This window comes from Neophocaena asiaeorientalis, unplaced genomic scaffold (genome assembly GCF_003031525.2).
Source record: "Neophocaena asiaeorientalis asiaeorientalis breed wild unplaced genomic scaffold, Neophocaena_asiaeorientalis_V1.1 scaffold282, whole genome shotgun sequence".
NCBI classification, from domain to species: domain Eukaryota; kingdom Metazoa; phylum Chordata; class Mammalia; order Artiodactyla; family Phocoenidae; genus Neophocaena; species Neophocaena asiaeorientalis.
The window spans coordinates 163,651-174,829 of record NW_020172595.1 but is presented as its reverse complement, the minus strand read 5'-3'; the positions used below and the strand labels follow the sequence as shown (position 1 = coordinate 174,829).

The 11,179-nt window shown below is 52.9% G+C and overlaps 1 protein-coding gene across 2 annotated transcripts in view; it reads right to left on the bottom strand.

Annotated features, from left to right (window-relative positions):
• TNXB (tenascin XB) overlaps positions 1–11,179 on the bottom strand; it is a 56,059-nt gene that overhangs the window by 11,035 nt on the left and 33,845 nt on the right. Inside the window, exons 17-25 of one of the 2 annotated variants that reach the window (XM_024738634.1) lie at positions 10,709–10,996; positions 10,138–10,434; positions 9,302–9,616; positions 8,853–9,176; positions 8,142–8,462; positions 5,634–5,930; positions 3,592–3,924; positions 2,881–3,201; positions 739–1,071 (exon numbers count right to left, since the gene is read on the bottom strand). In XM_024738634.1, the coding sequence (XP_024594402.1) occupies positions 739–1,071; positions 2,881–3,201; positions 3,592–3,924; positions 5,634–5,930; positions 8,142–8,462; positions 8,853–9,176; positions 9,302–9,616; positions 10,138–10,434; positions 10,709–10,996 (2,829 nt within the window). The remainder of the gene's footprint in view (positions 1–738; positions 1,072–2,880; positions 3,202–3,591; positions 3,925–5,633; positions 5,931–8,141; positions 8,463–8,852; positions 9,177–9,301; positions 9,617–10,137; positions 10,435–10,708; positions 10,997–11,179) is intronic. The other variant, XM_024738635.1, reaches the window with a different exon arrangement.

The following is an 11,179-nucleotide window of genomic DNA, read 5'->3' as shown; positions in this document are numbered from 1 at the left end:
CGGTACACGGGCCTCTCACTGTTGTGGCCTCTCCCGTTGCGGAGCACAAGCTCCGGACGCGCAGGCTCAGCGGCCACGGCTCACGGGCCCAGCCGCTCCACGGTATGTGGGATCCTCCCGGACCAGGGCACAAACCTGCGTCCCCTGCATCAGCAGGCGGACTCTCAACCACTGCGCCACCAGGGAAGCCCCTATTTGCTTTTTTTTTTGGCTGCATCGGGCCTTAGCTCTGGCATGTGGGATCTTGTTGTGGCATGTGGCATCTTTCATTGTGGCACAGGGGCTTCTCTCTCTAGTTGTGGTGCGTGGCCTCAGTAGTTGTGGCACGTGAGCTCTCTAGTTGTGGCTCGTGGCCTCAGTAGTTGTGGCACGTGAGCTCTCTAGTTGTGGCTCGTGTGCTCGGTAGTTGCAGCGTGTGGGCTTAGTTGCCCTGTGGCATGTGGGATCTTAGTTCCCCGACCAGGGATTGAACCTGCGTCCCTTGCATTGGAAGACAGATTCTTAACCACCGGACCACCAAGGAAGTCCCTCATGGAAGATTTTAGAAATGCAGAATCTCTGGCCCCAGCCCAAATCTGAATCTGAATCTGCCCTTTAACAAGATCCCCAGGCCACCTGATGTCCTAAAGAAGAAGTGCTGTCTAGAATATTTATGTTTTCACAAAGATGGTAATAAAGGGAAACTCTTCCAGGACCTGGCTTCCCCACCCTGCATCCCACTCCCCCAAATTCACTTACCAGTCATGCCAACGGTGGACACAGGGCCCACACGCCACCCCCCGTGCAGGCCATACAGGTGCATCGTGTACTTGCTCCCGGGCTCCAGGCCCTCAATGGTCACCTCACTCTCTTCGCCCCCGACACGCACCACCTGGGGCCGCCCATCCTTATCCTTGTACTGGACGGTGAAGGAGTTGAAGCGGCCCTGGGGGACGGTCCAGGAGAGGCTCAGCGAGTCCGGGGAGGATCCTGTCACCGTCAGTTCCCCCAGGAGAGGCTCTGTGGGGGGCTCCGGGGCCTCTGTGCTGGGTTCTGTGGGGCTGGGGGTCTCCTCCACAACCTCCTGGAGGGCTGAGAAGAGAGATTGGGGGCAGAGGCTTAGATGGTGACTTGCCCTGATTGCATCCAGCAGGGTACTCCTCAGGCTGCAGCACTGGAGGCTGGCTCAGCCTCTGGGTGCGCCATTTGGTGACTCCATGCTAGAGAGACTGAGACGGGCTTGACCCCATCACATACTGGCTGGCAGGCACCATGAACCTTCAGAAGGCAATTCAGACATACATGTCAGGAGCCCAAATACTGCTCATTTCCTTCGACCCAATAATCTCATTTCTGGGCAGCTATCCTAAGAAAATTATTAAAAAGCAGGAAAAGTTGTATCACAGGAGTTCATTTTGGGATTATTCATGATAGCAAAATGTGTCAGGGCTCCAAAGGAACCACAGAAGAAGATTAATTTTGTTATGGCACTTTCACCACAAAGCATCCAATAACCATTAAAATGATGATTAATGCAGGTTGTGTAGCCACAGGATAAATGCTCTCAGTGTAACTTGCGTACAAAAAAAGTAAGAGCCAAGAATTATATGAATATTCTGCCACCTTAAAACATGCGCTGCATGGAAAATGCAGAAAGAGAGGATGTGTTACATACGTTGTTGTGAATGGTGGTTCTTGGGTCAGAAGGTGGTCCGATAAGAGATTTTTTCCCCTACTTTCCAAACTTTCCATCATGTTGTTATATTCTTTTCACAGAAAAATACAGACTTAAAAAGAAATCCTGAGTTATAAAAATTAGTAAGCCGGTGGAGGATGTGGATGGGGACATGGGTCCCTCTGTACTTCACATGTGCTTGTGATTTGCATGATAGAGGGTTCCTCTGTCTGGAGTATCTTCAGGAGAGGAGAGGGACCCTCACAGAGGCAGCGACTCCCCCAGCAAAAGACTGACCCACAGAGGGGCTGTGTTCTTCCACATGCAGAGGAACTCTGGTGAAGTACTGTCACAAGGCATAAGAATCTGGCCGACAGTGACTTACAGAAGCCAGCCTGACTGCAATTTTGGAATTTAACTCACCTTGTGATTTTTTTCTCCTAATTTCTTAGAGACTAGAAATTGTAACTTTTTCATAATCAGAAATAAGTTGCAAGAATGATGAGGGGGAAAGACAGAAGGAATACAAGAGAGGAGAAGACATTTTGAAATTTTTTTTTTCCTGATTATAAAAGAAACACTTGTCATTTAAAGAAAATGTAAACTACACATAATGGAATAAAACAGAAAAAAAAGTACTGGGACATTCTATCCTGTCTCACAAACCATGCATCCCACGGGCGTTTCCTTCCAGTTGTCTTACCATGCAAATTATTTTCAAGTGGCTGTGATTAGCCTCCTTACAAAAATTTTAAACTCTTTCTTTATTGTAATAATATAAAATAATTGTCTTATGCTGAAACATTTCAATGATGCCATAGTAGGTCATTTTAGAGATGTTGGCTAATTACTTAATCATCTCAATGTGGTTCGATGTTGGGTTGTTTTTTCTTCCTTTTTTTTGGTTATGACAAAGAATGCTGTGATTTGTGATTAAGATGGAAAGAAAAGAAAACTCTAGTAACGTCACGCTTGGTCTGTGCCTGACACATTTCACCCTTGGAGGGAGCCAGTGATTGACCATCAGAGGAGGCCACATTACTGTGAACAGTGAGGCTGTAGGTTGGCAAAGGCCAGGGCACTACACACGGGTCATGGCCCAGAGCCATGGAGGGAGGACATAAAAGGGGACCAAAGGCTGGTGAAAGAGCAGAACAGTCAACCAGCTCACCCATGAGGAAAAGGTAGCTCTCCCCCAAGACCGCCTGAGCCCTGCCCTCACTCACCGGTCACGCCCACGGTGGACACGGGGCCCACACGCCGCCCCCCGTGCAGGCCGTACAGGTGCATCTTGTACTTGCGCCCGGGCTCCAGGCCCCCAGCGGTCACCTCACTCTCCTCGCCCCCGACACGCACCACCTGGGGCCCGTCCCTGCCCTTGTACTGGACGGTGAAGGAGTCGAAGTGGCCCTGGGGGACGGTCCAGGAGAGGCTCAGCGAGTCCGGGGAGGATCCTGTCACCGTCAGCTCCCCCAGGAGGGGCTCCTCGGGGGCCTCCGAGGCCTCTGTGCTGGGTTCTGTGGAGCTGGGGGTGTCTTCCTCTGTAGCTGAGAAGGAGAGACACAGAGAGGGTGAGGCAGGGTCCCAGGTGATGTCCTTGGGTCTCCTCCCAAGCCTTGGCCCCAGCTCCAGGCCCTGAAGTCAGTTCAGAGAAGCCTGTCCTTGGGGCTGGGTGGTCCTGCTTAGCTGACATCTCATAAACATGCCTGGAGCCTCCAGGGTCAGCTGTGGGGGACCAGGGCAGCCACCAGCATGGCTCACAGAGGCCCTTCTCTGCCCAGGGGGACACACTGGTCCTCAGGGAGCCTGGAGGAGGCACACAGGGCACCATGGCTCAGCCTCGAGTAGAGGGGCCTCCTGCACCCCACTCACCCATCACCTGAGAGAGGGTGATCCTCCCACGAGGTCCCACCCTGGGGCTTCCACCATCCACTCACTTGTCACCGCGATGACAGAGATGGGGCCCACGCGCTGGCTGTCATGGAAGCCATACAGGTTCATCTTGTACTTGTAGTCTGGCTCCAGGCCCGAGATGGTGACCCCATCCTGGTGCCCTGGCACCCTCACTGCCTTGGGCTGCCCGTCCCCATTCTTGTACTGGATCAGGAAGTGGTCAAACTGGCCCTCGGGGATGGTCCAGGAGAGGCTCAGGGATTCGGGGGTGGCGTCTGTCACTGCCAGCTCCCCCAGGTGCGGCTTGACGGGAGGCTTGGGGGCTGTGGTGGGCAGGTCTGTTGGGGCTGAGGTCATTTCTTGGTCTTTTTCTGAGGCTGGATCAAGAGACAAAGAGAATGGGTGGACATGCTTTGTGGGTGCCCTCCTAACAGGGGATGGATTTCTCCCAGACACACCAGGGACCCTGCAGCCTGGAAGCCAGTGCTCCAGGATTAAGACATCATTTCCAGGTCTTCCCTGGTGGCACAGTGGTTAAGAATCCGCCTGCCAATGCAGGGGACACGGATTCGAGCCCTGGTCCGGGAAGATCCCACATGCCACGGAGCAACTAAGCCTGTGCGCCACAACTATTGTGCCTGCGCTCTACACCCCGTGAGCCACAACTACTGAGCCCACGTGCCACAACTACTGAAGCCTGCGTGCCTAGAGCCCGTGCTCCTCAACAAGAGAAGCCACCACAATGAGAAGCCCGCGTACCACAACAAAGAGTAGCCCCCACTCACCGCCACTAGAGAAAGCCCTCGCACAGCAACGAAGACCCAACGCAGCCAAATAAATAAATAAATACATTTATTAAAAAAAAAAAAGACATCATTTCCCTGGTTTGAATGTTCAGTTTCTAGCAGACAGAGCACACACTTGTGGAGATGTCAAGATGGTAGGGTGGGACCCCCATGACCTCAACATGTCCAGCATGGAACCTGTAGGAGCTGCTGAGTAAATTCATTTAGTGGGACAGGACTAATGCTTTGTAATAGCACCACACCTAACCAACACATCACATCAGGAGGTACATGTGCTCAGGTTCGTATTTTTCTTTAATACCTCCTCTGGTTTAGAAGTCTTTTCTGAGCATTTGAGAAACTAATTTAGATTTCACAGTTGAGGGCAAAGAGATGAGACCACATGAGATCATCTTTGTAGATGGGTTGCTTTTGGACCTTGTATTAATTCTCTTGCCATCTTACAGCAGGGATGACCCATCACGCCCACAGATTTTTTTTGTCTTTTCTGTTCTGCACAGGGTTTTATTCTGCCTTAATAGCTGAATTACAAAATCATCGTGTTTCATAACTCCATTGTGTTTGGGAACCAGGTTTTAAGCATGTAGAGGGTAACAGCTACAAAAGAGCTTAACGGAAGCAACCAACAGCCATGTTAGGGAGTAATTAATGAAGAGAAAATGCCTTGTTAAGTTGCACATATGACTAATATTAACTATTGAAGTAATAGTATCCATGTTAGCAGGATTCCATGTTGATACAGCATACATGGGTATCAGTTTGGGGGTTGGGGAACAAATACATTTGTACCCACTGAAATCAATGATAATTTTAAGAATTCACCTCAAGGGTTTTCAAGAACTAATCTTCTTCCTCAGAAGGAGGGAGCCTGTAGTTACCAAACATTGTGTGTGAGACAAGCCACATTCATGCCCACCCTGCCAGACAGGTGTGGTTATTCCTTCTGTATGGATAAGGATAGGGAAGCACAGAGAGGCTGAGTGACTCCCTCGAGGTCACACAGCTCTAATGGGCTGAGGCTAGGGCCAGCCCCAGGTCTGCCTGAGTCTGTGCTATTTCTTTGGCACACTGCCTCTTCAAGGACTCAAGAAGCCCACGTGTAAAGGGTGAGACAGCTAAGGTGACACCAAAGGCTTGGAGTGCAGACAGGCACAGAACTGCTCCCAGTAGCCTGGGAGGCTCAGTCTCAAAAACAGTGGGAGAAAAACACCTGAATACTGGCAATAAAAGGGAAACTGAGTCCAGCTCAGGGCAGGGCCAGTGTCCTATTGTACACTCACCAGTTAAACCGACAGTGGAGACAGGGCCCACGCGCTGGCCACTGTGAAAGCCGTACAGGTTCATCTTGTACTTGTGGTCTGGCTCCAGGCCCGAGATGGTGACCCCGTCCTGGTGCCCTGGCACCCTCACCGCCTTGGGCTGCCCGTCCCCGTTCTTGTACTGGACCAGGAAGTGGTCAAACTGGCCCTCGGGGACGTTCCAGAAGAGGCTCAGGGAGTCATGGGTGGCGTCCGTCACAGTCAGTTCTCCCAGCTGTGGCTTCAAAGGGGGGCTGGCAGGGGGCTCCTCTTTAGGGGCTGGGAAGAGATGCAAACAGAACCGTTCCTGTTGCTGGAAGGAACTGTTGAGGCCCTGCTCTCCTGGATTCAGGCCAGAAGTTGGGCCAGCTCTGTGGGCCTAACTTAAGATGCATTTCTGCTTACGAGCATCAACATCTCTTTGTGGCCTCCTTATGGTCCATCAAATGTGCCACGCAGCTTATTGCCTCAAGGCCTTTGCACTGACTGTTCCCTCTTCCTGAATGTTCTTTCCCCAGATGTCTGCATGGCTCATGTCCACACCTCCTTTCATTCAAATGTCACCATCCCTTTAGGGCCTTCCCTGACCACCCTATTTAAAATCCCAATTCTCCCAATTTCATCCTATCTTTCTTACTTGGACCTGATTCCAACAACAAATTGCAAAATAACAATTATGACACAATCAGGAAACTGTAGCACTATCTGGATATCTGATTTTTAAAGGTACAATCATTGTATCATGGTTATTTCTAAATAGTCTTTTTTTTTTTTTTTTTTTGCGATACGCGGGCCTCTCACTGTTGTGGCCTCTCCCGTTGCGGAGCACAGGCTCCGGACGCGCAGGCTCAGCGGCCATGGCTCACGGGCCCAGCCGCTCCACGGCATGTGGGATCCTCCCAGACCGGGGCACGAACCCGTTTCCCCTGCATCAGCAGGTGGATTCTCAACCACTGCGCCACCAGGGAAGCCCCTCTAAATAGTCTTTTTGAAAAGAGCAGTACACTTAAATATGTAATAATGGGAACTTCCCTGGTGGCGCAGTGGTTGAGAATCCACCTGCCAATGCAGGGGACACAGGTTCGATCCCTGGTCCGGGAAGATTCCACATGCCGCGGAGCAACTAAGCCCCTGTGACACAACTACTGAGCCCGTGTGCCACAACTACTGAAGCCCACGTGCCTAGGGTCCCTGTTCTGCAACAAGAGAAGCCACCGCAATGAGAAGCCCTTGCAGTACAACGAAGCCCGCTCGCTGCAACTAGAGAAAGCCCACATGCAGCAGCGAAGACCCAACGCAGCCAAAAAAGAAAAATATAATGATGAAGTAAAGAGTGTAATGATGTAATGATGAAGTAAGTTTAAAAATATTGCAGCAGTATATCCATACAATGGAATATTATTTGGCTATAAAGGAATGAAGTACTGCTACATGCTACAACATGGATCAACCTCAAAAATGTGCTTGGTGGGCTTCCCTGGTGGTGCAGTGGTTGGGAGTCCGCCTGCCGATGCAGGGGACACGGGGTCGTGCCCCGGTCCAGGAGGATCCCACATGCTGTGGAGCGGCTGGGCCCGTGAGCCATGGCCGCTGAGCCTGCGCGTCCGGAGCCTGTGCTCCGCAACGGGAGAGGCCACAGTAGTGAGAGGCCCGCGTACCGCAAAAAAACCCCAAAAACCCCCCCCACAAAAAACCAAAAAAAACCGTGCTTGGTAAAAGAAGCCAGACACAAAAGAACACGTATTGTATGATTCTAGTTATATGATGCGTCCAGAAAAGGCAAATCTACAGAGACAAAAAGTAGATTAGTGGGGACCGGAACTGGGCATGGGAATGGGTCTAGACACCAGGTTTCTTCCTGAGGTGATGGAAAAGTTCTAAAATTAGTAAGTGATGCTGGTTGTACAACTCTGTAAATACACTAAAATTGGTAAGTTGTATACTTAAAACAGGTGAATTTTATGGTATGTAAATTATACCTCAATAAAGCTGTTAATAAAGAAAACATTCTAGTCGGGGAGGGTGGGAAGTGAGTGGGGTCTGGATGAGCTAGACTGGCCAGGGGTTGAGTTTTGGTTGAAGCGGGATGATTGACATATGGGAGTTCATTATGCTATTCTTTCTCTTTGGGTATATGTTTGAAATTTTATGTAATAAATACTTGTTGAGAATTAGCATTTCATGGCATTTGTCCCAACACCCAAAAAGAGCTCTTTTCAGAGTTCCCAGGCAAAGCAGAGAGCCACAAACAGGTCAGTGCATGACTGACTTGGAGGCCTCAGTCCCCAAAGGCCTCTCTCAAATGGGCAAAGCACTTCCCTGGAACTCGTTCTTCCTGCCCCCAGATCACACCTGTCCTGAGGTGTTGAATGGACAATGGATGGGTTAGAGGTTCAGGAGTTTTAGGGTCCTGGGTCTTCAGTGGAAGACGCTCAAGAGGCTCTACTATAAGACCTTTCGTGAGACCTCATCCCGAGGGCCCTCACTCACCGGTCACGCCCACGGTGGACACGGGGCCCACACGCCGCCCCCCGTGCAGGCCGTACAGGTGCATCTTGTACTTGCGCCCGGGCTCCAGGCCCCCAGCGGTCACCTCACTCTCCTCGCCCCTGACACGCACCACCTGGGGCCCGTCCCTGCCCTTGTACTGGACGGTGAAGGAGTCGAAGTGGCCCTGGGGGACGGTCCAGGAGAGGCTCAGCGAGTCCGGGGAGGATCCTGTCACCGTCAGCTCCCCCAGGAGGGGCTCCTCGGGGGCCTCCGAGGCCTCTGTGCTGGGTTCTGTGGAGCTGGGGGTGTCTTCCTCTGTAGCTGAGAAGGAGAGACACAGAGAGGGTGAGGCAGGGTCCCAGGTGATGTCCTTGGGTCTCCCCCCAAGGCTTGGCCCCAGCTCCGGGCCCTGAAGTCAGTTCAGAGAAGCCCGTCCTTTGGGCTGGGTGGTCCTGCTTAGCTGACATCTCATAAACATGCCTGGAGCCTCCAGGGTCAGCTGTGGGGGACCAGGGCAGCCACCAGCATGGCTCACAGAGGCCCTTCTCTGCCCAGGGGGACACACTGGTCCTCAGGGAGCCTGGAGGAGGCACACAGGGCACCATGGCTCAGCCTCGAGTAGAGGGGCCTCCTGCACCCCACTCACCCATCACCTGAGAGAGGGTGATCCTCCCACGAGGTCCCACCCTGGGGCTTCCACCATCCACTCACTTGTCACCCCGATGACAGAGACGGGGCCCACGCGCTGGCTGTCATGAAAGCCGTACAGGTTCATCTTGTACTTGTGGTCTGGCTCCAGGCCCGAGATGGTGACCTCGTCCTCGTACCCCGGCACCCTCACAGCCTTGGGCTGTCCGTCCCCGTTCTTGTACTGGATCAGGAAGTGGTCAAACTGGCCCTCGGGGATGGTCCAGGAGAGGCTCAGGGATTCGGGGGTGGCGTCTGTCACTGCCAGCTCCCCCAGGCGAGGCGTGACGTGAGGCTCAGGGGTGGTAGAGGGAGATTCTGAAGGTTCATTCTCTTCCTCATTTGGGGCTGAACACAGACATGGAGAGAGAAGGACCTGAGAGAGGGGCACGGTGTCCACGGGGACTCTGCCCTCCTCCGGGCCCTCACAGCCACCTGGAAGGAAGCCGAGTGGGCAGAGTTCTTTTGCTCACCTGTCAGGGCCTCGACGTGCACAGGACCCACACGCTGCCCATCGTGGAGACCGTACAGGCTCAGCAGGTATCTGTGGTCGGATTCCAGGCCAGAGAGGGTGATGTCATTCTGGTTGCCCCCTAAATGGACTACTTGGAGTTTCCCCTCCTCGTCTGTGTACTGGACCTCAAAGGAGTCAAATTCTCCCTCATTCATGGTCCAGGAGAGATGCAGGGTGTGTGGGGTGCCCTCCTCCACAGTCACCTCCCCCAGACGGGGCTCAGATGCTGGAGGGCTGGGGGCCTCAGTCTCAGCTTCGACTTCTTCCCTGGGGGCTGGTTCAGAGAGACAGGTAGAGATGGGTGACTGGTTTGTCACTGCACCAAGACTCTCCAAGAGGATGGAAGGAGGGGAGGAGGTGAAGACAAGAGGTCAGTAATAAAAAGGACCAACTACTGATACACAGTGATGAATTTCAAAAGCATTATGTTAAGTGCAAGAAAAACACAAAAAACTGTGTACTGTATGATTCTGTTAAAGGAAAAGCTTAGAAAGGAAAAACTATAATGATAGAAAGCAATTAGTGATTGTCAGAAGCTGGGGGTGGGGAAACTGACTGCAAATGAGCATAGGGAAACTTCTGGAGTCAATGTTTTATATGTTTGTTGTGGTAATGGTTTCATCGAATTATGAGCTTAAAATGGGTGAATTTTATTGTATGTAAATTATGCCTCTATGAAGCTGATCCCTTCCCCCAAAAGAAGGAGTGTAGGAAGCTCTGAATTCGTGTGGCTCCACCAGACCAGGAGAGCCAGGCGGGCAGGAGGCACAGTGTGTTCCCCCCAGCTGCACTCACCGGTCATGGCGATGGTGGAGATGGGACCCACACGCTTGCCCTCGTATAGCCCGTAGAGCAGCAGCTTGTACCTGCGGGCAGGGTCCAGGCCTGAGACACTGACCTCCCTGAGGCTGCCCTCCACGGGCACCACCTGGGGTAGCCCATCTCTGTCCTTATACTGGACCACAAAGGAGTCAAACTGGCCCTCAGGGACCGTCCACGAGAGGCCTACGGAGTCTGATGTCACGCTGGTCACCTGCAGCTCCTCCCCCAGACGTGGTTTTGTTCCAACCTCGTCCACAGCTCTCCGGGTCTCTGAGATGGAAACACAGAGAGGAAATGGTTGCGTTGTTTCTTGAAGACTGGGTGATGCTGAAGGGAAGGACTGAGAGATCTAAAGACAGGGCTGTGCCATGCCTGCAACCTGCAGGGCTGGATCTTCCGGCTTGTGCAAGGAGAGGGGGCACTGGATCCCAGCCACAACAGCTGAAGCCAAACAACAACCGTGATGGCAGCCACCATAACTGACCACAAGGATCTTCCCCTGGCCTCCAGATCAGAGATGCCCCCCTGCAGGGGCTGCCCTCACCTGTGGTGCCCTCGGCGGTGAGGGGGCCATGGCGCCTCTTGCCCAGGAGGCCGTAGAGGAGGAATCTGTACTTGCGGCTGGCGTCCAGAGGGCCGATGGTGACTGAGCGCTCGTGGCCCTCTGCAGGCACCACCCGGGGCCCGTCCCTGTCCTTGAACTGGACCACGAAGGAGTCAAAGTGGCCCTCGGGGACTGTCCAGGAGAGGCGCAGTGAGTCTGGGGTGGGGTCTGTCACCCACAGCTCCCCGAGGCGGGGTGGGGCTCCTGGGCTGGTGTCACCTCGAGCAACTGACAGAGAGGAAAGGTTCTTGTGTTTATTTTTTTTTCCAAAACGACTCCTTGACTGCCTCCCACTGGAGAATGGAAAAACCCAGAACTGCCCAAATGATCAGTGCTTCCCCCCAATATTTCCATCACCCTCCCATGCCTGCCAGCATCCCCAACTGGCCCTGCCTCTGTCCACTTAACCAG